A 25,325-nucleotide genomic window follows, 5' to 3' on the forward strand; every position below is an offset into this window, starting at 1 on the left:
TATCCTATCCTTCATCAATTCATAGCAAGTGCAAAAGAGATTACTACTGGGAGAGCAGTGACATTTTCCTCTTTTGGCTAACTTTGATACTTTTCACTCGATCCCTTGTTAACTCCCCGCAGATCCACAGGTGCAGGCTCTGCTCACTGATGAGTGCTCACGCCAGCCAGCCCACCTCCACTGACCCGATCCTATATAATGCCGCAGTCCTCGCTTGCTCGGTTTCTATGGGTGGGGGCTGCTAGGCTTTTGCTTGTTCTGCAGTTTCTGTAACCATGGGCTTGGGTTACAGAGGCTTGAGGAGTTTTGTACTCTTAGTGTTTCTGGGGCTATGTCATGGGCAAGGTGACTTTTGGAGAGTGGGCTCCTTAGCCTCACCCTATCGGTACAGCTGTGGGGAGTTTAGCGTGCAGCTACTTGTATTTCCAAGCCCAGGCCGAGATATTCGCTTTAAGATTGTGGGTAAGAAGGGGGGTTCTTTCCTCTTGCTAAGATGAGGTCTGGTCCCTCGGAAATAAAGGAGCGGGTCAGTTGTGTGTTATTGTTGTAGCAAGGAAGAAGGGAGGGGACTCTTGATAGTTTGTCTCTAGGGTCCTCGGTGGGGTGCCCATGAGTCTCACGGAACCCTTGCACACTTTCGTGGGTGCCTGCTAAGGTCCCCCCGCCCTCCCTTTTTTAATTATGAGGGTGGGTTTTTTGAGGGAGGAGTTGTTTGGCTGGGAGTTGTCTGTCTTTTTGTCCGTGTTTTACTTGTTTGGGGATGTGTGTAAGAACTTTGCGCGCTTGGGAGGGGTATTGCCAGTTTTTCTTCTGTGAAATGGGCATTTATTGTGTGTGGTGCCCATGAGAGTTTCTTGAATTTCCAAATGTGCCCCCAAGTCCAAAAAGATTGCGGTGGAAGGGCCCCTGCTTTATGGGAGGGTGCTAAACTGCAAATGCTGCTTCTGTATGTTTTTTACGGGCCCTGGCTTAGGAGAGGTCGAAGGGAAGAGGAGTTATATGGCTGCTGTTTTGTCAAGATGTCTAAATGATCAAGAAAAAGCTTTCTAGAAAGCTACAGAAGCTGTAGGCTTGTTGGGGGATGGGGGTGTCTGTTAAGGCCCTCAGTAATACTAATAGTTAGCTAAAATGCTGTAGGGCTTGCATGCACACCATACATTTAAAGCATATTCCCCCTGCCCCAAGAATCCCAGGAACTGTAGTTTAATGGTGCTTGGAATTGTAGCTCTATGAGGGGTAAACTAAAGTTCATAGGATTCTTTGGGGGAAGTCATGTGCTTTAAACTTATGATGTCTACACAGGGATCTCTAATGCTATGGTGTTTCAGTGGAGCACTCCCAAGCCCCACTTTCCTATTGGTGGTGGTTATGCTCATGTTACTGCAAACAGGTGCCTTGCCAGTCTTGTTCTCTGGTGGGCTGTAACAGTTGCTGTAAATGACATATTTTCTCTAGCACGGGTTTTGGATATCTGTATCTAGAGTGAAAAGATTTAACCAGAGGAAATGCTCAAAGCTGTGAAACTGGAGACACCACGGGGGGAGTTGCAGTTGCAGTTTTGTGGATGTGAGGCTAGTGTTAAAGTTATAGTGAAGGGGTGGCACGGCAAGATGACTGAAAAAATGCGGTGACAGGAATAGAAACTCAAAACAGCAAATGTCTTCCTGAAACTATGCTTTATTAAAGGCTTTTTATGAGGAATTTTTTAGGACATTTAGAGTCCTTGTAATTAGCCTGGCGTTTGATTAAAGCTACAGTTGTTGATGCACTTGGACCTATTTCCAAGGTAATAGGTATATTTAGGATCAGAATGCATGTCAGATGTTTTTAGATCTAATAAGCAACACACATCTGAAAAACCACACGAGCTTCAGTTAATGTTTGCATTCTCATGGAAGGGAGTTTTCTTGAGGTCTTGTGTCCCTCAATAGTTGACACATTACCTCCCATCAACAGATGAGTTTGGGACAGCCTTTGAAGTGACAAATTGCTCAATCTGCCGCCACTGGATCACATCTAATGATGGGGCTATTGCCTTCTCTGCTGGCTACGGTGGCTGCCATGTACTAAAGAAGGTGAGACTCTTCTGGGTATTGTGTCGGGGGCTTCCCTGTAAGTTCTGTGCTGCATAGTCAACATTGTCATTCCAAATTACACAAGATCATTTTATATGGATATTCGGATTGTGCCCTTAAGACCTCAAGGGAATCATATAAGTTGCCTCCTTGAGTGTACCGATAGGGTTCCAGAACGCAGGAAAAGGTCTACACATGTAAGCTTTCCCTTAAGGATAACATGTGGTCTCCAGGGGCAGAGAAGCAGCCCTCTTCTGTGTGATTCCTCTTCATGTGATGCACATATGAAGGGGGCTGCTGGGGATATCCCTAGCCCCATTTGTTAATCAAAATGTTTATTGATCCAGCAACCATTACAGCCCCATTCACCTCTTCATCCTGGCCTTTGACATCTGAGATGTATATTTTTAGGACCCACCCTATATTCTGTGATGTTGTTCAGGTTGTTTTTAACTGTTTTTATGTGTTTAAATTGGTTGTAACCCGCCCTGGGACCTTTGGGTGAATGGTGGGTGGTATAATAACAACAATAATAAAATTTGTTGTTGCAACAGCCCTGTGGGGTGGGTTAGGCAGAGAGGTAGGTACTGGCCCAGGATCAACTACTGAACCTCTTGACTAAGCAAGGATTCGAGTCTTCTCTAAGCACATTGTACCAGACAATCTAAGGAAATCTTAGTATAGGACAGGTTGTAGGCCTAACTTGGGAATGGCCTCCCAACAGCCATCAGACCCAGCCAGCATGCCCAATGGTCTTGTGGGCTGGATTCATTTTTTACATTTATAGGCTCCCTTTGGAATCCTAACAGCATCTGGAAGGCACAGGCTTCCTACTCCTGGCCTAACTGATCTGGTGGGTCTCTTCCAATCTTTGCTTTAATGGCTGTGCAAATAAGACTGTTCTGCACATGATAAGTGAGATAGCTGGCTATGCAGCTGAATGCGCAGATATGAGAAAGGGTAGAACAAACCTCCAAAGGCTAGCACTCTGAGCAGTAAACTGCCTAGAATTAGTAGAATTAGCCTACTAGTACACCAAAAGTCCTCTACTAGGAAAATTAGGTCTCTCTTGTAAACATTTAAGATGAGCATTTAGACAATGCTTTGAGAGGATCCTTCCCATATGGTACCTAGCAATCCAGTCCATTGGCTTAGTCAGGATTCTGTCAAATAAATTTAAGATTACTAGTAAAATGAGATTCTGTCATAATGCATTATTACAAACACATCAGTATTTTATTCTGTTAAACGTTAGTATCCTGTGCCCATCCTGACTCACAAATATTATAGAAACTTTCAACAATACATAACATTCTGGTTCAATGTTTTTTGCAGGATAGCACTAATAATGTGAAGGTCCGTGTAGAGGAACTGACAAGCAACAAAAGAGTTGTGGTCGTGCATGATATCGACATTATATGCCCCAAGCCACGAGAACAAGTCCCAGCACCAGAGGACAACATGCGTCATGGGCCTGAGCCAGGCCTAGTGCGTCTGGTGCCTCAGCCGCAGCCTCAGCCAGGCCTAGTGCGCCCGGTGCCCCAGCCCCAGCCCGGCCTAGTGCGCCCGGTGCCCCAGCCCCAGCCCGGCCTAGTGCGCCCGGTGCCCCAGCCCCAGCCCGGCCTAGTGCGCCCGGTGCCCCAGCCCCAGCCCGGCCTAGTGCGCCCGGTGCCCCAGCCCCAGCCCGGCCTAGTGCGCCCGGTGGCGCAGCCCCAGCCCCAGCCCGGCCTAGTGCGCCCGGTGGCGCAGCCCCAGCCCCAGCCCGGCCTAGTGCGCCCGGTGGCGCAGCCCCAGCCCCAGCCCGGCCTAGTGCGCCCGGTGGCGCAGCCCCAGCCCCAGCCCGGCCTAGTGCGCCCGGTGGCGCAGCCCCAGCCCCAGCCCGGCCTAGTGCGCCCGGTGGCGCAGCCCCAGCCCCAGCCCGGCCTAGTGCGCCCGGTGCCGCAGCCCCAGCCCCAGCCCGGCCTAGTGCGCCCGGTGCCGCAGCCCCAGCCCCAGCCCGGCCTAGTGCGCCCGGTGCCGCAGCCCCAGCCCCAGCCCGGCCTAGTGCGCCCGGTGCCGCAGCCCCAGCCCGGCCTAGTGCGCCCGGTGCCGCAGCCCCAGCCCGGCCTAGTGCGCCCGGTGCCGCAGCCCCAGCCCGGCCTAGTGCGCCCGGTGCCGCAGCCCCAGCCCGGCCTAGTGCGCCCGGTGCCGCAGCCCCAGCCCGGCCTAGTGCGCCCGGTGCCGCAGCCCCAGCCCGGCCTAGTGCGCCCGGTGCCGCAGCCCCAGCCCGGCCTAGTGCGCCCGGTGCCGCAGCCCCAGCCCGGCCTAGTGCGCCCGGTGCCGCAGCCCCAGCCCGGCCTAGTGCGCCCGGTGCCGCAGCCCCAGCCCGGCCTAGTGCGCCCGGTGCCGCAGCCCCAGCCCGGCCTAGTGCGCCCGGTGCCGCAGCCCCAGCCCGGCCTAGTGCGCCCGGTGCCGCAGCCCCAGCCCGGCCTAGTGCGCCCGGTGCCGCAGCCCCAGCCCGGCCTAGTGCGCCCGGTGCCGCAGCCCCAGCCCGGCCTAGTGCGCCCGGTGCCGCAGCCCCAGCCCGGCCTAGTGCGCCCGGTGCCGCAGCCCCAGCCCGGCCTAGTGCGCCCGGTGCCGCAGCCCCAGCCCGGCCTAGTGCGCCCGGTGCCGCAGCCCCAGCCCGGCCTAGTGCGCCCGGTGCCGCAGCCCCAGCCCGGCCTAGTGCGCCCGGTGCCGCAGCCCCAGCCCGGCCTAGTGCGCCCGGTGCCGCAGCCCCAGCCCGGCCTAGTGCGCCCGGTGCCGCAGCCCCAGCCCGGCCTAGTGCGCCCGGTGCCGCAGCCCCAGCCCGGCCTAGTGCGCCCGGTGCCGCAGCCCCAGCCCGGCCTAGTGCGCCCGGTGCCGCAGCCCCAGCCCGGCCTAGTGCGCCCGGTGCCGCAGCCCCAGCCCGGCCTAGTGCGCCCGGTGCCGCAGCCCCAGCCCGGCCTAGTGCGCCCGGTGCCGCAGCCCCAGCCCGGCCTAGTGCGCCCGGTGCCGCAGCCCCAGCCCGGCCTAGTGCGCCCGGTGCCGCAGCCCCAGCCCGGCCTAGTGCGCCCGGTGCCGCAGCCCCAGCCCGGCCTAGTGCGCCCGGTGCCGCAGCCCCAGCCCGGCCTAGTGCGCCCGGTGCCGCAGCCCCAGCCCGGCCTAGTGCGCCCGGTGCCGCAGCCCCAGCCCGGCCTAGTGCGCCCGGTGCCGCAGCCCCAGCCCGGCCTAGTGCGCCCGGTGCCGCAGCCCCAGCCCGGCCTAGTGCGCCCGGTGCCGCAGCCCCAGCCCGGCCTAGTGCGCCCGGTGCCGCAGCCCCAGCCCGGCCTAGTGCGCCCAGAGCCCCAGCCCGGCCTAGTGCGCCCAGAGCCCCAGCCTGGACTTCTGCGCCCGGTGCCACAACCACAGCCTGGTCTAGTGCTCCCGGTACCACAGCCCCAGCCCAGCCTAGTGCGCCCGGTGCCCCAGCCCAGCCTTGTGCACGCGGTGCCTCAGCCGCAGCCCGGAGTTGTGCACCCAGTGCCCCAGCCCCAGCCTGGTCTAGTGCTCCCAGTACCCCAGCCCCAGCCAGGCCTAGCGCGCCCAGTGCCACAGCCTGGCTTTGTGCACCCGGAGCCCCAGCCTCAGCCCGGCTTTGTGCGCCCAGAGCCCCAGCCTCAGCCCGGACTTGTGCGCCCAGTGCCTCAGCCACAACCCCAGCCTGGCCTGGTGCATCCTTATCGCCATTACAGCATAGGTACGTGATCATTTTGCACTTTTACTTTCATATTAAGTGGAATTTTTGCTTCTGGGCTTCAGAATTAAGTTTACCATGATGATGGGTATGGTGTGCATACAGTGCTGTTCTGCATAAAGGTCAGGCTATTTTGGTTGTCTGCATTTGTACTAGTATTGAAAACAAATTCTTCATGGGGAGTGTGAGGGAAATTGCACTATACTTATAACATAAGGCTCGGATGAAATATGGATTTTAAATGTACAAAGAATGTGACCTATTTCTGTCGCTAAATAGCTGTTAGGTTTCTAGAAGAAAACTTCAGTTCCTCTAAAAAAAACCACTCTAATGGTTTAATGTTTTATGGGACACACAACAACACTTTTAGCTCTTTTCTTGCCCTCCCAGGTTCCCCTCTAACACAGGAGCAATGCCGTGTTTCATCTGGAAAGATTCCCTGTGCAGGTTCACTAGGACCAGCTGCATGTTATCAGACTGGATGCTGTTATGATGATGGGGATCAAACTACCCCATGTTACTATGGCAACACAGGTAAAAGATAAAATACTTTCAGCTCCTTTGAGCTTTCTCCTAATTGTCTGGAATCCTGCTGGTAAATGAATATAATATAAGCCATTGTTATGATTAATACTAAGAGAATTTCTTGCTAATACTAAGCAAATAATGACCTGGCCGGCACGTAATGCTGAATGAAATCATGGCTAATTATGAATGCATAAGCATACAGGTACTTTCAATCAAAATCACAGGCAATTCACTCCTCTCCCAGTTGTTTTACTGCTGTGTTACCTGGAGCTAAACCATGGGTTTTGGCATAGCATGACATCTGAATCCAACCTCACAGTTTGCCCCTGATAAACCACAAGCTGTAAGCCAAGAACAAACCTTGGCTACAGCTTGTGACTTGTCTGGAGCAAGGCAAACCACAAACCTGGGTTCAGATGCAATGCTAAGGTAGCCCCAGGTAGAATGGCAGGAGAACTGGGGGAGGAGCAAAGCAGATGTGAATTTTATTGTGAGTATCTGCATGTTCACTCTTAACCATGGTTTGGCTTTTTGTTATATGCAAGCTAGGCTAACTAGCAATGCCCTGTGTTAACAAAGGTTAACAACATTCTAACTGCTTTCTCAATATTATGACTTAAAAAGGCCTGTAGATGAATTCCCACTCATGCTGATTTCAGTACACCTGACACCACAAGTCACATCGGGATTTTGTTCTGTGATGGTTATTGCTGATAGTTCAGGGAACAGCAGGATGACTGTATCTAGCACAGTCCAAGATAGCATGAACCCTGATATTTTTTAAGGCCCTTCCAGGACTGGTGTTTTATTGTGGGTGTGGCGCAGAGTGGTAAGCTGCAGTAACGCAGCCGAAGCTCTGCTCATGGCCGGAGTTCGATTCCAACGGAAGGAGAAAGTCGAATCTCCGGTAAAAGGGGTCGAGGTCCACTCAGCCTTCCATCCATCTGTGGTTGGTAAAATGAGTACCCGGCATATGCTGGGGGGTAAAGAAAGGCCAGGGATGGAACTGGCAATCCCACCCCATATATATGGTCTGCCTAGTAAACGTCGCAAGACGTCACCCTAAGAGTCGGAAACGACTCACACTATAAGCGCGGGGACACCTTTACCTTTTTATTCTGCACCATGTTCTAGTGCATTAGTGGTGGATTTATTCTACTTTTTTAGTTCTGCAATGCTTCCCCAAATGCTATCAAAATAATACCGTCTGGAGAGGCTGTAGTGGAACCAAGGCAGGATAAAAAAAAAACCAGAACATTTGTAGAATGAAAAGATAAGAATTTCAGTGAAGTCACATGATATGCATTGATTGGAAATGAAGTAGTATGACCACCTTTTTATTGTACTGCAAGTTTGGCAGGCAGAAATAGTACTGAAAGCAGGATTGTGTGTGACCAGCCCAATAGCTTCATGAGCACAAATCATAATGAAATGCACACTAAAAGGGTCTGGAGGGGACCTTATAAAGTGAAATAGAAATAGCTTACACCAAGCTAGTTGGTGCTACTTTGAGTTACCTTCTCATTCCACCCTCTCTGGAAACTTGAGGTCAGTTGTAGGCATGTGCAGAGGTCTTTGTTTACCTGTGTGCACACATCTTTTTTTAAAAGCTAAGCAGTCAGTACCTGGATGGGAGACCGCCTGGGAACCATATGTAAGCTGCCTTGGGTTTCTATCATGAAAAGAAAGGCGGGGTATAAATGAAATAAATAAATAATATATATATATATTGTCTGTGGAATTGTGCAACCACAAACTTCTACCAAAGCAAATATTTCAAGCATGTTTCACAGTGGGCAAAACAGCCATTTTTTTCCAGAGCTGAAACACATGTTTTTAGTTTACCGAATATGCACAAAAGAGAAATTTCAAAAATAAATGTGTGTTTTGGGGGGATGCCCAGCCACACCAGGTAGAGAGCTAACGACCCACTGAGGAGCACTTCATCAAGACAAAAAGGGCAAGGCAGGAAAGGTATGAATGCCTTCAATCTCCAGACTGTACCTCCACAAACACAGAAAGCCACAGTGCAGCTCAGAGAAGAACATAATACAGCACATTTCACACACAGCCAAGGCAGGATAGGGAAAGCGATTTGGAGAGGATGCAAATGTTTTTCTTTTTCTTTCCCCTTTTTTTGTCTCCTGTACCTGCCAGTTTTTCTTGAAGGGCCCATTACATTTTTATATTTCAATAGGTAATGGTGCAATTGTAACAGTGCTATGTGTATAAATATGACATGAGGTAGACAGTTCTGAAAAACTCATGTGCCATTGCATGTCCAGTGTCTGGAAAAATGTGATGTTGCAATTCACAGGGCACAACCTAGCATGGCTACAATGCAAGCTGTGAATCTGGGCTGATACTGCAGGTTCACATATAGAGCTGTCACAACTAGATTTCTCTCTGCACACCAGGAAACCATCACTTGTTCCTGATTGGCAGCATCAGTTGTATACGGATTCACATGGATAAACCCTATCCTGTGTGCATTTCCTAATAGGAATGAAGTTTTACAGCAGAAAAATGAACTACTAGTATTTGTACAGGGAGAAGACAGAACACAACTTAGCTTCTTTTGTGAGAGTTGAGGGTTCCATCATCCATCTGCAAAAATGACAAACTTCAGCTTCTGACTCTTGTGTTGTGTTTTATGCTTTGCAGTCACTGTTCAGTGTCTTCAAGATGGTCACTTCATCCTGGTGGTCTCCAGGGATATGTTAGACTATCCTGTCATCCTTGACAGTGTCAGGCTGTCCTATGCCCAAACAGGATGTGACCCTATCAGGAAAACAGAGTCTTTCCTGGTCTTCCGCTTCCCTCTCACACAGTGTGGCACAACGATCCAGGTGAGGATGTGGCCTAGGCAGGTGTTCTTCATCTGGGCCTTGAAGCTAAATTAAAATGATGGCATTGTCGTTATTATGTGCCTCCAAGTTGACTACGACTTAAGGCGACCCTATGAATCAGTGACCTCCAAGAGCATCTGTCATGAACTACCCTGTTAAGATCTTGTAAGTTCAGGTCTGTGGCTTCCTTTATGGAATCAATCCATCTCTTGTTTGGCCTTCCTCTTTTTCTACTTCCTTCTGTTTTTCCAAGCATTATTATCTTTTCTAATGAATCATGTCTTCTCATGATGTGTCCAAAGTATGATAACCTCAGTTTCATCATTTTAGCTTCTAGTGATAGTTCTGGTTTAATTTGTTCTAAAATGTTGACATATGTTGCTATTTTTTCTAGGTGATTGGTGGCAGATTGATATATGAAAACCAGTTGGTTTCTGGCATTGACATCTTAAGTGGACCAGATGGTTCTATCACCCGGGACAGCACTTTCATGTAAGCTGAGCTCTCCCATGCATTGGTGAGATGAGGGTTGCCCTCAGCTAGATTTAGGGGGTGTCATGCTGGCCCTTAATCAGGGCAGTCCTATTATTGTTAGTACCCGTAAGCTGGGTTAGTACCCATAAGCTGAATGTCAGTTTGAATTTCCCAATAGATCACTGCTATTGGTTGCAAATTGCTTTTGAGGTGCATGAACATTATTATGCATATGCTCAAGTTGTGAGTTTAGCTTGAAAAATGAGACCTGTGGAAGAATGGTAATCCACTCTTAAAGCATATTTTGAATGAACCAGGTGTGGGGAACCTTTGGCTCTCCAGCTGTTCCTGAACTACAACTCCCATCAGCCCTAACAAGCATGGCAAATGGCCAAAGATTAAGGGAGTTGTCATTCAGCAATATGTGGAGCGTCAAAGGCTCCCCACACCTGAAATAAACAGTACTCTTAGAATGCCATAACTGGCCAGATTCAGTATGCTTTAGAAAGGGCTTTAACAGGGCTGTGCTCAAAAGAGATGCCTTGCATAACTGTCCAGCAAAACAGAAAGATATTTTTGAGAACTCCAGATGTGCAAACAAGGCTAATGACCCTGGCACTATCCTATCTTCCATACGCAGCCTCCATGCTCGCTGCATCTACAATGCCACTGACTTCCTACCAGTTCAGGTAGAAGTCTTCTTGCCTCCCACCCCGGCTCCAGTTTTCCAGGTGGGACCTCTCAGGCTCGAACTACGTATTGCTACAGGTACGTATGCATCTGAACATCTGGGGCTAAGTCTGCTGTATGCCCCCCTCACTTTGAAAGGCCACATAACTGATAATTTCTGCTTTGCTTCTTCTCCCCAGACTCCAGTTACAGTTCCTACTACTTGGATACAGATTATCCTGTGGTGAAGGTACTGAGGGAGCCTGTTCATGTGGAGGTTCGCATCCTGCAGAGAATGGATCCATCCTTGGTTCTGGTTCTGCATGAGTGCTGGGCTACGCCAAGCACTAACCCCCTTGAGCAGCTGCAGTGGCCAATCCTGGTGGATGGGTGAGTAAGTAGGAGGGATTCTGCAAGTTTTCTCTTTGTGGATTGTTGGCTTCTGTTCTCTGCTTGAATTGCATTGCCTCTTCTTTCCAGGTGTCCATTTGAAGGAGACAACTACAGAACTCAGTTGGTTCCTATAGGGCCTGCCACATCGCAGCTGCCTTTTCCAAACCACTACCAGCGCTTCACCATTTCCACATTCACATTTGTGGATGCTACCCATCAGATGGTGCTTGTTGGATTGGTAAGAGACAAAATTCTTACTGCAGTTGAAATAGAGCAATAAAATTCCTCTCTGTGGGATGGGGAAGAATCTTTAACCTGGCATATGAGAAATCTAGTATCCATTTCTTTAGGAAAGGCATTTTATTGACTTTGTCCTTAACTAGCTGTTCAGACAACATACAATGTTGAGATATGGGTGTGAAGCCATAGTCATCCAGGGAAGTGATATGAGCTGGTTTTTGATATTAGGAGCTGTAAGGTAAGATGGGCATCTCCAGCTGTGATGGTCCAGTTGCAAATCTCTCCTTTGCAGGCCACATTTGGCAGGTGGGGTGGGGTTGCACGTTTGCCAATCAGCTGACATATAACGTCAGGTGGATCCAACCCGCAACAGAAAGCGGCATGGCTTATGTTTGGTGCTAAATATAAACAGCTCCCTATTGTTCCATTGAAAGCACTGCTTGCATTCAGCACTGTTTAAATTTGGCACCAAATGCAAGCCATGCTGCTTCAGCTGCGGGTTGTATTCAACTAAGTAGACCCATTGAAATTAATGAACCTAAGTTAGTCATGTCTATTAACTCCAGAGGGTCTACTCTGAATAGGACTAGCACTGAATGCCTCCTAAGCTGCACTGCTTTTGGTAGACATCAGATGTACTTTGGAGCTCTAATCAGGAACTCCTGATCAGATCTGACCCAGGCAGAGTGTGGCTTGTATTTGGAGCTGAATTTAAAGGGGCTGAATGCAAGCCATGTTGCAAAGGAGGAATCAGGAGAGCTCTCCAAGATTCCTAATTTGTTCCCTTACCTGCCCCTCACCTGTTAGGTGAGAAATAGGTGGGCATGGAAGGGGGGGAATGTCCTTCCAGGCAAATTTTAGGAGGTTTAGAAAGCCTAATTAGGATCAAGGACCAGAGGCTTCCCACCCATAGTCTACTCAGTAAGACACCAATGCATGCGTACTTAGAATTATGCCTTAACTTTGAGGTGATTGAATACGTACTTTGTCTATAAATTTTTAAACTGATGGGCCATGAGGATTCTCTTGTAAGACTGGGGTTGGTCCACTCCTCTGCTAGCATACTGGCTCATCTACTGCAACTTCTTTTCCAGGTGTATCTCTTCTGCAGTGTGTCTGTTTGCCATCCCTCACAGCTGGAACCCTGTAGGAACATGTGTCAAATGACAGTGGCAGCAAGTAAGTTGGAATGGCTCTGCTGTCTTATTTTAAAAGGTTTCTTTGAATCTATAGAGGCTGCCCCCAGTATTTTCTGCTTACCCAAATGGCACTTAACTGCCCATGACTAGCAAACATAGGTAGATCTTGGTTCTAAACTTGAAAACTGTGGATGTAAATGCAAGGAACTAGGAACTCATGGACTGCATCTGGGGTCCAAGCATGAATTAATAAAAATTAAACCAACATGCTGCAGGTTTGAATGGCTCCTATATGCTGTTTTTAGCAGCATATTGCCTCTTTTTACAAACCTTCACTAGGCTTCTGGCATATACCACCAACTGCAACATCCTAGATACGAGGGGGCTCCAAAGCAATATTCTACAACCAGGTGCCCTTCTCACACGAAGACCCATCTCAGCAGCATCTTCCCAACTGGCAATGCTGGCCTGCTAAACTGAGATGCTGGGGCCCTTTCTTTAAGCTTTAATCCCGATACACAGAGGTCTGGCTATGGTTCTTTACTAAAGTAAAGAAGTCAGGATGTAAATGTGCTTCACTTTACAGTTGCGGGTCTTTTGTGACAGGGCATGTAAATTGATTTCTAGGGCAGAGCCCTGGCTACAGGCTTCCATTTCTAACAATATGATGAGCAAAATATACTACTTTTCCTCAAAATTATATATGGCACAAGGTGGCCTACAAGAGAGCTTACCTGTTTTCCCTCGCCAACTCTTTTAGGAAGCCGTCGGTTTTTGGAGACTGGCAACGGGACTGAATCCTTGGACCTAGTAAGCACTTATGGAGCTGTAATCTTTCAAGAGAATAGTCAGACTCATGAGAAACAAGTCAAATGGGAGAAAGGTAAGTGGTAGCTGGTCACTACAATAATGGGAAGGGGGAAGTTAGTGACTAGGAATTAAATGAAAATGCTGTATCTTTTTAACATTTGGTGTTAACATAGTTTTGCTGTGTCTGATAAATGCTTAAAGCACTAAAGCTCAATAGCCTTGTATAACCCTTTGCAAGATTCAAGCCCAATAAGTATTGGTGCCTCAGGCATAAACAGAAACTCAGGGACTACAAGTCATAAACTTGACTATTACTGCCCTCTAACAATAGTCCAAAATCTGAACTTCTATATTATTGAGCAGTAGCGGTTGACAGGGCACTTACCTGACCTGTCAGTGGCTGTGGCTTACTGGGAGGGGAAGGGGTGAGGCAGTGGTGAGGTGCACCACCCCTCCTGCTGCCTTGCCTCTCCCTCTCAGTAAGCTGTAGCAATGCCAGCAATGGGGGGGGTCAGGTAAGTGCCACCACCCTGCCAACCATTGCTGCTCTTGAGCCTCTACCCAAAATATACTCCCTTCTAGAAAAAGCTTCTGAAGGGTCTTGGCAAAAGAGCACTTCCATATCAAAATATGGACACTATCTTGTAGGTCCAGTCTTACGCAAAGTATCATCTCTGTTAGTTCTGTCCTGACATAATAGCTGAATATGCTGAGGGGAAATGTCTATTCTGGCTTGGCCGCGGAAATCATGGATGGCAAGAGGTGCAAAGGATTGTTATATCCCATATATGCCCAAGTGACTACTTTGAACCGTGGGATTGGTACTCTTATAAGTGCCACATAAAGTCCATTCTGCACTTGCAAGAAATTGATCTTTTAGTGTAGCAGTACCTATTCTCCAGAACTCCATGCCTATTGATGTTAGGCAGGTGCTAATTGATATTAGGTTGTGCTTTTGATATCTGCTAAAAACTTTGTTTATGCAAGCCTACTCACAAACATGTAGTTTTTTCATGTACATTTGTTTTGAAAATCTACTGTTTTTATCTAAATTTATTAGTTTTTAAAGTCTGTGTTTATTGCTATTTTTAATGAATATCTTACACCCTTCTATGCAAACCACCTAGATTTTTTTATTAGGTGGTATATAAATCTTGGTAAATAAATAAAATAAATACAAGGCTCTTAACCTCTTCTCCCTTCTACAGACATGAACTCCAGTGGAGACTTGACCCTGATTATCTTGGTGGTGCTACCCTTGTTGGGTATTATCCTGTTTGTTGCTGTGCTCATAATCTGGAAGAAGAGAAGTAGGACGGCAAAACTCTAGTACCAGAAGAAAAAAAATGCATAAAATAAAAAAAGCTAGAAACTGACATGGCTTCCAGTAGTTCTCCTGACATGGTATACTTTTATTGCTTTATTGACCAGATAACTTAAGTGTGTGCTTGCTATCTGTTCCAAAGATGTTAACACCCATCTCCACTTTCCTCCATGTCACCTACATAAATGCTATGGAACATCTCTGGTAACACAGTCAGTGATTTGTGCTTGGTTTTAAACCCCCTTGCACCTGTGCCTTTAAGCAGGGAAAGGCTATATTTTGTATTTTTACTGGAGTCTAGCAAGCTAGATACTCAACCCATAGAACTGCTATTGCCAGTTCCTCCATTCTGCTGCAAGAGGAGGAAACCAAAGTTGACTTTCCAAAGAATGAATCTAAATAAAATCAGGAGCAATATCTAGAACAAGTCTAGTACAAGAGATTATTTTTCATTGCCATGCTGATCCTGCTTTTGCAGGCTTCCCGGAGGCATCTGGCTGACCACCACTACGAGAACTGAATACTGGACTAGTTGGGCCTTTGGCCTGATCAGAAGGGCTATGTATACTAGTGCCTCAAGGTAAATTATAATAAAAACAAGCAATACAATCAATTAAATATGAAAATACAAGAAATGTAAGAGAAGTCTCAGCAGGTTTTCTATAATCAAAATTGCCCTATGGAAAAGTCTGAATCAGGGTGGAATGGTGCATTGCCTTGTAAGAGGCAGGTTTGGGAACATGTCTTTGCGGCAATATGAATGCAATGCCTGGAGGGTGGAGGCATGACATCTGTAGGAGAAAATATCCAGGTTGGTTAAGCAACCCTTGAGGCCAATGACACAGGTAGGCATTTGGCAACCCACATGAGGGTCTATTGTCAATTCTTACAGCATCTTGGACTGTCACCTGTTGCTCCTTTGCTGTTGTCATCCAACCTTGATTAATTCAGATTTAGCTAACCAAATACTTAAGATAGTCATGTGCCCCATCTTACAGAGGACAGACTTCCTTTTGAAGGAGCCCATCTATTTGAATTCTGAAGGGCTGACAAGTCAATGTCAGAACCATAAGAATGGGGACCAGGAAATGCAAACTAAGGATTTCTAACAATTTTTAGACGTTCTATTCCATAGAGTATGATTTCAGTGGTCTGGCATTATCAATGCTTATGGGAAAGGAATTTTGAAATGAAAAATTAGAACTTGGCCCACAGTGCTAAAGTTGGGGTCAAAAATCACATTGGTTGTGATTTAAGACCTTCATGTTTGAAATCAATGGTTGGAGGCAGGATTGTATAATTAAGTTACTTGGGAACTGAGCTACATGTTTTTCAGTTCCCTGTAATGCTGAGCTCTACATCAGGTCAAGAGGTTGGACTATCTAAGCTACTGCACCTTGTTCTGAAATGCATTTCAAGCTGCACTTGAGGTGATAGAACTGACTGTCGCTCTCATCATGGGTTGGACTCTCTCAGATAACTCCTTACTTTATTCTTCCTACACTTGGGGCAAACCCCATTCTACTGTAATTAGCCTTGGTAGTATTGGTGAAGGGGAAAAAGAAAACTATAGTGAACATCTGGTCTAATCAAGATAAAAGGCCTAAGTATGGCAGAGAGAAGAATATGGCATCTAACTACTTAAAAAGGTATAAGTCCATTTGCAGCTAAGCATTATTACTCTCTGTTAGAGAAGGGAACTGGGGCATTTTAATGTAGTTTTTGGGGTTGGTGGCCTGCCTGACTGGCGGACGGGGATAGGGGCATGTGTAGACCGGAGGGGAGCATTATGAGGAGGGTGGGGGGCCAAGGTAAAAGAAGGTTGGGCGGCAGATACTGGAATGGTGCTGGTGACAGACCACGTTATATTCAAGGAACAAGAGAGAGATACGTAATACCCATCCCTTGTTCCACGCCTGTCCAGAACCAGAAGATAACTGGGGGACGCAGGACTCCGGCTACCCTTCAGCTGCTGTTATGTAATGCCAGGTCTGTAGCACAAAAAACATCCCTCATCCATGACATGATCTTGGATGAGGGCGCAGACCTGGCATGCATTACGGAGACTTGGTTGGACGAGGCCTCAGCTCTTACACTTGAGGCCATGTGTCCACCGGGTTTCCAATATGCACAGCAGCCGAGGGTGGGAAGGCGGGGAGGGGGGGTGGCAGTTATCTATCGGGGGTCCTTGGTTTTCACCAGACCGCCTCTCCATAGGACCAGGTTTATAGATTGCATGTACTGGAGGTTGGGCCTGAAGGGCAGTTTGGGGATTCTGCTTGTGTACCGCCCACCCCGCTGCACCACAGACTCCCTGACCGAGGTGCTGGAGGTGATCTCAGCTGTACGAACGATGTCCCCTGAACTGTTGGTGATGGGTGACTTCAGTGTGCATGCTGGGACCGCCCTCCTTGGAGCCCTTCGGGATTTCATGGAAACCATGACTTCCTGGAAACTGTACCTTAGTGCTACTGGGCCCACCCATGTAGCCGGTCATGCTCTTGACCTTGTGTTTGTCCTTGGAGAGGAGGGAAGTGCTCTGAAGATAGGGGCTATTTCTTCTACCCCTGTGTCATGGTCAGATCACTATTTGGTGCACATGGACCTCTTGATGCCACACACCCTCCGCAGGGGAAAAGGACCCATTAGGATGGTCCACCCCAGACGCCTGATGGATCCGGATGGATTCCTGAATGCCCTGGGGGAATTGGAGCCTGCCGAAGGACGCCCGGTCGAAACCCTGGTGATGGAGTGGAATAGAGAACTCGCCGGGGCATTAGACCGGGTGGCTCCGAAACGTCCTCTCCCCCTGGATAGAACTCAATTGGCGCCGTGGTACACTCCAGGACTGCGAAAATTGAGACAGGAGGTGAGACGACTAGAGCGCCGGTGGCGGAAATCTCGCTCCAAAGATGATCAGACACAGGTCAGAGCAGCAACAGCGGCCTACCATGTGGCAACAAAGGCAACAAAGAGGGATTTCTTTGCTGCCTCTATTGTGTCCGCAGAGTGCTGTCCCAGGAGGTTATTCCAAGTGGTCCGAAGTCTGGTCGGTTCAGTTACTCAGGAGCCCATGGAATATTCAAAAACCTCCTGTGACATATTTGCAAAGCACTTTGCCAATAAAATTGAGCATTTAAGGAGCTTAATCCCGTACACCGTGGATGCAGTAAGCAGTCCAGAGTCGGCCAATTGCAATCCAGTCTTGTGGGTTCGATTTCAGCCTCTTCCTTCTGAGGATGTGGACAAGGTGCTCTTAACTGTGAAGCCGACCACTTGTTTACTTGATCCTTGCCCATCGTGGCTCATTATGAGCTGCAAAGAGAGGTTGAGCGAGGGAGTCAAGGCAGTGGTAAATGCATCCTTGGAAGAGGGTGTAATGCCATTAGCCCTCAAGGAGGCAATAATAAAACCCATCTTTAAAAAGTCCTCCTTGGACCCCCAAGATCTGAACAACTTTCGCCCAATCTCAAATTTACCATTTCTGGGCAAGGTGATTGAACGAGTGGTGGCCAATCAGCTACAGACACACTTGGATGAAGCGGATTATTTAGATCCATTCCAATCGGGCTTCAGGACTGGACATGGAACTGAAACAGCCTTGGTTGCTCTGGTGGATGATATGAGGAGGGCATTAGATAGGGGTGAATACACCTTCCTTGTCCTCCTGGACCTCTCGGCGGCTTTTGATACCGTTGACCATGGTATCCTGTTGGATCGTCTGGAGAGATTGGGTATAAAGGGCACCGTTTTATGGTGGTTCCGCTCCTTTCTCTCCAATAGACACCAACGGGTAGCATTGGGGGATGAGGTCTCTGACCCTTGGCCTCTCACTTGTGGAGTGCCACAGGGCTCTATCCTCTCCCCCATGCTATTCAATATCTATGTAAAGCCGCTGGGGGCTATCATCAGGAGATTTGGGCTGCAGTGTCACCAATATGCAGATGACACTCAGCTCTATCTCTCGTTCAAGTCCTCACCAGAGTTGGCTGTGAAGACCATGTCCAATTGCCTGGAATCCGTGAGTGGTTGGATGGGAAAAAACAGACTGAAGCTAAACCCTGACAAGAGAGGTGCTGCTGGTGGAAGACAAGGCAAGGTTAGGTGATATAGACCTGGTATTCAATGGGGTAAGATTGCCCCTAAAAGACCAGGTTTGCAGCCTTGGGGTCATTCTTGACTCCCAGCTGTCCATGGAGACTCAAATTTCTGCGGTGAGCCAGGCAGCTTGGTATCAATTACATCTTATACGAAGGCTGCGACCTTACCTTCCTGTTCATCTGCTCCCGCCAGTGTACCACCTTGGTCTCCTCTTGCTTCGATTACTGTAATGTGCTCTACGTGGGGTTACCCTTGAAAACGGTCCGGAAACTGCAACTAATACAGAATGCGGCGGCACGTTTAATTAAGAACAGCCATCTCTGAGATCACATCACCCCAGTGTTGGTAGATCTACACTGGCTGCCAGTTGCTTACCGGGCCCAATTCAAGGTGTTGGTGATGACCTTTAAATCCCTATACGGTCTCGGCCCAGCTTATCTGAAGGAGCGCCTCCAGTATCACCAATTATGCCGCCAAACAAGATCAGCCACACAGGGCCTTCTCTCAGTTCCATCAGCTAAATCAGCTCGGCTGGTGAGGACTAGAGAGAGGGCATTTTCGGTGGCGGCCCCCACTCTCTGGAACTCCCTCCCGTTCGATCTTCGTCATGCCCCTTCCCTGAATGTTTTCCGCCGGGCCTTAAAGATCTGGCTCTTCAGGCAGGCCTATGGGATTTCTGTGGCGAGTTAGTTTTGCTGCTGCTGTTAATTATAGTTCTTGGTTTTAACCTATTAATTATTGTGTTTAATTATTGTTATATTGTATTTTATTAATGGATTGTACGTCGCCTAGAGTGGCCGTTTTTTGGCCAGATAGGCAACTCAGAAATAAAATTTTATTATTATAAAACAGTTTCTGCTCACTTGGGCATCTGCAGAATTTGCATAGTGTAAGCCGCCTTGATGTACTTTTATGAAAAGTGTGGTTTATAAATGGACTGCCTTCAAGTCGATCCCGACTTATGGTGTCCCTATGAATAGGGTTTTCATGGTAAGCGGTATTCAGAGGTGGTTTACCATTGCTTTCCTCTGAGGCTGAGAGGCAGTGACTGGCCCAAGCACACCCAGTGAGCTTCATAGCTGTGTGGGGATTCGAACCCTGGTCTCCCAGGTCATAGTCCAACACTCTAACCACTACGCCACACTACTTTAATAAATAAATAAATTTTGCTGGGGGGTGAGTAAATACTCCAAACATATACACATAACTAGCATCTGAGAACAGGTCTACCGTTTATGGTAGATCTGGGTACCGAGCAGTGGTAAGGCCTGAATAGACCTGGCCTCTGAAAAATTTGCATTCCATGTCTACCTCTGTCTTTTCTCAATAGAGAGACCTGCTGTCCATCTGTGGGTGGACCTGGCATCCAGACAATGGCTTTCCACTCATTGCTGCAACCCTCGGTTCTTTCCCTAGTTCCTTTCACCTCCTCCAGACCCAAATTAATTTGCACTGCTGACTTCACCTCTACCACCCCACTGCTTTTCCCTAACCCTTAACCCCAACATTCTATGACGACAACAATGGGCTACACATCAGGGTGGTTATGCTCTAACCTCCCCCCTTCTTCTAGGAAAATGGGTTAAACAACTTTGGGTTACTTTGCAAGATAGGCACACACAGCTGGATTAAGACACATTGAGGCCCGAAGTCATGCCAAGATTCAGAGGCCCCATACCATAAAAAAAGTATTACATTATAATAGAGTAATTTTTCAAAAAGGTAAACCATTATAAAGCTTTGTTTGCATTAAGGTATTTATGATTTCTTAATTAGCATATAGAAAATGACACTTATAGAAACACAAGAACAGTTACATTCAGTTTAGTCAACAGAAGTACTAGGTAGCTTGTAATGAAAAATTAATACTTGTATTCTAAACAAAACATATATAGACTTGCAGTAATCCTATATGCATTATTGTATACCTTTAAATGAAAATATCTTATGATTTCTTACTTAGCATATATGAAATGTAAAGGAACACAAGGTTAGCACTTGGAAAATGGAAGCAGCAAAGTAACCTTGAGTATGAGGTCCCTTCTCTATAGCTGTAAAGAAGTAAGTGTCAAGTTCTGATATTTAACTGCCCTTAATAGATATGGCCATAGAGTCCAACCCCCTTCTCAATGCAGGAATCCAACTTAAAGCATACCTGACAGGTGGTTGTCCAGCTGCCTCTTGAAAGCCTCCAGTGTTTGAGAGCCCACCACCTCCCTAGGTAATTAATTCCTTTGTTATACTCCTCTAACAGTTAAGAGGTTTTTCCTGATGCTCATTTGACATCTGGCTTTTTGTAACTTGAGCCCATTATTCGGTGTCCTGCACTCTGGGACAATCAAAGAGATCCTGGCCCTCCTCTGTGTGGCAAATTTCAAGTACTTGAAGAGTGCTGTCATATCTCCCCTCATTCGTCTTTTCTCAAGGCTAAACATGCCCAATTCTTTCAGTCTCTCCTCATAGGGCCTTGTTTCCAGTCCCCCGATCATCCTTGTTGCCATCCTCTTTGTCTGCATTCTTAAAGTGTGGTGTCCAGAACTGGATGCAATACTCAAGATGAGACCTAACCAGTGCCAAATAGAGGGGTAGTACTTCATGCTATTTGGAAGCTATGCTTCTGTAAATGCAACCAAAAATAACATTTGCCTTTTTTGCAGCCACATTGCATAGTTAGCTCATATTCAGCTTGTGATCCACAAAAGTTCTAAGATCCTTTTTGCATGTAGTATTCAAGCTGCTTCTTTACTCTTCTGACATCTGTTTTCAAAAATTCTCTTCATTGTTAAAGTTACATGTTTTGCTTGGCCAGTGCTACTATAAAAGTAGTCTTTAAAAAGTGTCTTCAAATTAGATGAATAGGTCTCCACCACCATCTCTGTGGTATTATAGAGGATGAGTTGCTTGCTGGGAGTTGTAGTTAGAGGCATGGAAGAGGAAGTGAGAAGGCAGAGCCAGGGTTGTGGCCTGATGGATTAGCTTTGAGTTTTGCTAAGCTCCTTAAATAAGGACGCTTCAAGTCCTTATTTCTGGTAGCTTGTAATTCCTACAACACTCCCCTATATTTTTGTGTGCACCCCCCTCCCCCAAACATTGAGACAGGCTACAGGTCTATGTGTAGGGTTGCCATATTGCCCGGATAGCCGGATTTTACCCGGATTCTATGCATGCCACCCGGCGCCCGGCTAGCCCCTTACGTGACCCGGATTCTCAGCTTTAATTTAAAAAAAAAAAAGTTTCTAGGTGGTCCAGTTCTCGAGATATACATAAAAACGTCAGCCACCCCCCTCAACTGTTAAATCTTTCTTTAAACAGTACTGTACTATAGCACTTTGTAGCTTTAACCCCGCCCGTTCAGCATTGCAGCCAATCAGGGATTGTGTTTCAGTTTCATTGACCTGAGGCAGCGTCTAGAAAGCTAAACGGTGGTTTCACACACACACACCCCGTTTATCTGAAAATCTCATAAATTGGGTAAGTATATACATTTCAGTTTTTTTTCCTCTTGTGTGCAGGAGTCAGAGCTTGGGCAGTGTTTTGAAAACCTTCCCAATACTTGCTTTTTGTAAAAGCAATGCTAATCCCATATGCCCAAAGTAAATCCCATTTAATTCAATAGGACTTACTTTGAGTAGACATGGTTATGAATGTGCTGAAAATCAGTGGGACTTTGGAGTGAATGTAAAAAAGAATTATGTTTGTGTTCTAACTCTTTCTGTCTCCAGTCCAATTTTAAAGCAAGTAGGCAGGGCTTACTTAGGTATTACAGTTTTTATTCTGTAGGAAAGTAATACTGATTTTTTTAAAACTAATACTGATTTTTCTGCAATGACCAACTGGTTTGACAATAAACTATTATATGGGCTATATGTATTTATACATCTGCTGTGTGTGCGTGTGCATGTATGGAGTCTTTCCAACACCCCTGTGAGGTAGGGTTGGAAACCAATGCAGCTCACAACAAGAAATAAAGCCATTTAAAATCCAGTGACCATAAAACAAGTATAAACAGTTGCAAAACAGTGTAAAGTGGCATGATTCGGAATTTTGGGTTGTGTGAATGAAGTTGCTTATCACTTGAGGTTGCAGTTCTGTCCCTGTTTGAGTAAGCCCCACTGAATACGCTGGGACTTGCTTCTGAATAAATAAATTTAGGATTGCACTATAAATATCTTTACAGTTTGTGTAAATAATAAATATATTTGATAGTCATGCTTATATACATATTTCTTCATTTATCATATTTTTGGTTTTTGGTTAGGAATCCTGACTGGTTGTGAGATGCTTAGTTTTTTGCCTTACTCATAGGAATCTTGTTGTGGTTGGTATGGTATTACATTTAGGAAAGTGTTACTGCCTTCTGTGTTTTTTTTTCCTGTTTGCATTTCACTTATCTTTAACCTCACTCCGTTACAGCCATAGAAGCAACAGCAGCATATGCAAGATAATTAACTCCCATTAGTGATAAGAACAAGAATTTATAATTATTATTTCAATTAAAACAAGAGGCTTATCAATACTTTGAAGAGGACCAGATATTTTCTTTCTGAGCCCAGGACTGGGTCTTTCATGATGCCCGGTGTGTGTGGGGGAGCAGGAGAGTAGTCGATAAGACAGACATCCTGGCATTGGTAATCTAATTAGCAAGATATGTGTGGGGTTGTTGCACACTTCCAGGCCCAGTTTCATTTTGGAGGTGGAACCTGTGTAGATGTGGTTGAGAAATTTTGAGTTAAGCAAAGCTCTGCCTTTATAAAACCTAAGAAACATACAGATACTTTGAATGTCTGAGTGCCTGCACCAGTGGAATACTGGAGGAACTTGTAAAACTTGCTGCTACAGTATTTAGAACTGAGCATGTGGTGTGAAAGACTCCTTTTCCTAACATTTTGGCTTGTTTTTCTCCACCCACCACATCTCTGAAATATATTGTATATGTTATGGTTAACCGTGCTGCTGCCCTGACTTACTTTATGTTTGTTGCTATTTTGTGTTTTTATTATGTTTTTATATTGATTGTGCATTTTTATTGTTTTTATTATATTTGTAAGCTGTGCTGAGCTCTGTTTTTAACAGCAAAAGGGCAGGATATAAATTCTCTTAATCAATCAATAAATACTCCATAGTGTTGGAAACTAGAGTCTAGGCATTTAAGGCTGAAAATGTTGCTTTTAAAAAAAAGATTTCTCACATCTTTCCCCAGTTTTTGGTGGTAATTCCCAGGCACAAAAACAAAACAACTGGACAATCCAAATATTAATATGCAAATAATATGCAAATAATATGCATAATATGCAAATTAACCTGCCCGGATTTGTGGAACTGGAATATGGCAACCCTATCTATGTGGTAATATATGGAGGAGTGGGAAAGTGGCAAGGAGGGGATTAGGTATGGAACAGGACTTTAGAATGTGTTGGGAGGCTAATTCTCACTGTCTCCTCTTGAGTTCTGAGGTGAGGTTGGGCAGCCTGTGGATGATTCAAGTAGTCCAGTAGCCCTGGAAGGGAAGTGATGGGATTGGGTATGGATTGGGATGGGGAGGCCAAGGTTCTGAATGTTTGTGGTCATAAGAAGAACCTGCTGGATCAGGTCCATGGCCCATCTGGTCCAGCATCCTCTTCTCACAGTGGCCAACCTGCAAGCAGGACCTGAGCACAAAGAGCACTCCCTTCCTGTGGTTTCCAGCAACTGGAAGCATATTGTCTGACTGTGGAGGCAGAGCATAGCCATCATGGCTGGTAGCCACTGATAGTCTTATCCTCCATGAATTTGTCAAATCTTCTTTTAAAGCCATCCAATTTGGTGGCCATCATTGCCTTTTGTGGGAGTGGATTCCATAGTTTAACTATGTGCTGTGTGAAGGAGCAGTTTCTTTTATGTGTCCTGAATCTTTCAACATTCAGCTTCATTGGATATCTGCAAGTTCTAGTGCTTATGAGAGAGGGACAAAAGCTGTTCTCTATCCATTCTTTCCATGCCATGCATAATTTTATGCATTTATACTCACCTTTTCTCTAAACTAAAAAAGCTCTTACATTGCAACCTTTCCTCATAGAGAAGTTCCTTGATCATTTTGGTTTCTTTTCTGAACCTTTCTAACTCAAAAGTATTTTTTTTTAGGTGAGGCAGCCAGAACTGTACACAGTATTCCAAATGCGGCTGCACCATAGATTTATATTATAGTATGATGATATCAGCAGTTTTATTTTCAATACCTTTCCTAATGATCCCTAGCATGGAATTTGCCTTTTTCACAGCTGCTACACATTGGGTTGACATCTTCATCGAGCTATCCACTATGATTCCAAAGTCTTGTTCCTGGTGTCAGTCATTGCCAGTTCAGACCCATGAGCATATACTGTATGTGAAATTAAGCTTCCCCCCCCCCAGTATTCATAACTTTACACTTGTTTACATTGAACTGAATTTGCCATTTTACTGCACATTCACTCAGTTTAGAAAAGGTCCTTTTGGAGCCCTTCACAATCCCCCCCACCTTTAAAAAAAAAAAAAAAACCAACCCTGAGTAATTTAGAATAATCAGCAAACTTGGCCACATCTCTACTAGACCTAACTCTAGATCATTTTAAGTTAAAAAGCACGGGTCCCATTAGAAGATATGTTTATTTATTCCTACTTTTGCTTCTTGCTTTTTAACCAATTGTTGATCCACAAGAGGACCTCTCCTCTTATTCCATAACTGCTAGGCTTACTCAGGAATCTTTGATGAGGTACCTCATCAAAAGGTTTTTGAAGTCCAACTATATTGTCAACCGGATACCCTCTACCTGTATGTATGTTGTTAATCTCAAAGAACTCTAATAGATTAGTGAGACAGGATATACCCTTGCAGAAGCCATGCTGTTGGGCTTCAGCAAGACTCGCTCTTCTACATGCTTGGTTATTTTCTCTCTAACAATACTTTCCCCCAGTTTTCCTGGGGCAGACATTAAGCTAACCAAACTGCAATTCCTGGGTCCCCCCTGTCAA

At 46.5% G+C, this 25,325-nt stretch overlaps 1 protein-coding gene across 1 annotated transcript; it reads left to right on the plus strand.

Annotated features, from left to right (window-relative positions):
• The first annotated feature begins 209 nt into the window (after window positions 1-209).
• On the plus strand, window positions 210-14,286 carry ZP1 (zona pellucida glycoprotein 1). The gene is made up of 12 exons (XM_061609766.1): window positions 210-462; window positions 1,957-2,075; window positions 3,411-5,811; window positions 6,199-6,342; window positions 9,001-9,185; window positions 9,580-9,677; window positions 10,300-10,427; window positions 10,529-10,718; window positions 10,809-10,959; window positions 12,056-12,140; window positions 12,861-12,983; window positions 14,119-14,286. The coding sequence occupies exons 1-12, from the start codon at window positions 276-278 to the stop codon at window positions 14,238-14,240; spliced, it is 3,933 nt and encodes a 1,310-aa protein (XP_061465750.1). The 5' UTR covers window positions 210-275; the 3' UTR covers window positions 14,241-14,286.
• Window positions 14,287-25,325: the final 11,039 nt, after the last annotated feature.

Source organism: Rhineura floridana, chromosome 2, assembly GCF_030035675.1.
Source record: "Rhineura floridana isolate rRhiFlo1 chromosome 2, rRhiFlo1.hap2, whole genome shotgun sequence".
In the NCBI taxonomy this organism is placed as follows: domain Eukaryota; kingdom Metazoa; phylum Chordata; class Lepidosauria; order Squamata; family Rhineuridae; genus Rhineura; species Rhineura floridana.

Bases quoted from the DNA above. Each gene is read 5' to 3' on its own strand.
- ZP1 (XM_061609766.1), top strand. From the start codon at position 276: ATGGGCTTGGGTTACAGAGGCTTGAGGAGTTTTGTACTCTTAGTGTTT. The intron at 9,186-9,579 runs GTGAGGATGTGG...TATTTTTTCTAG, and splicing joins AGTGTGGCACAACGATCCAG to GTGATTGGTGGCAGATTGAT. The intron at 10,428-10,528 runs GTACGTATGCAT...TCTTCTCCCCAG, and splicing joins CGAACTACGTATTGCTACAG to ACTCCAGTTACAGTTCCTAC.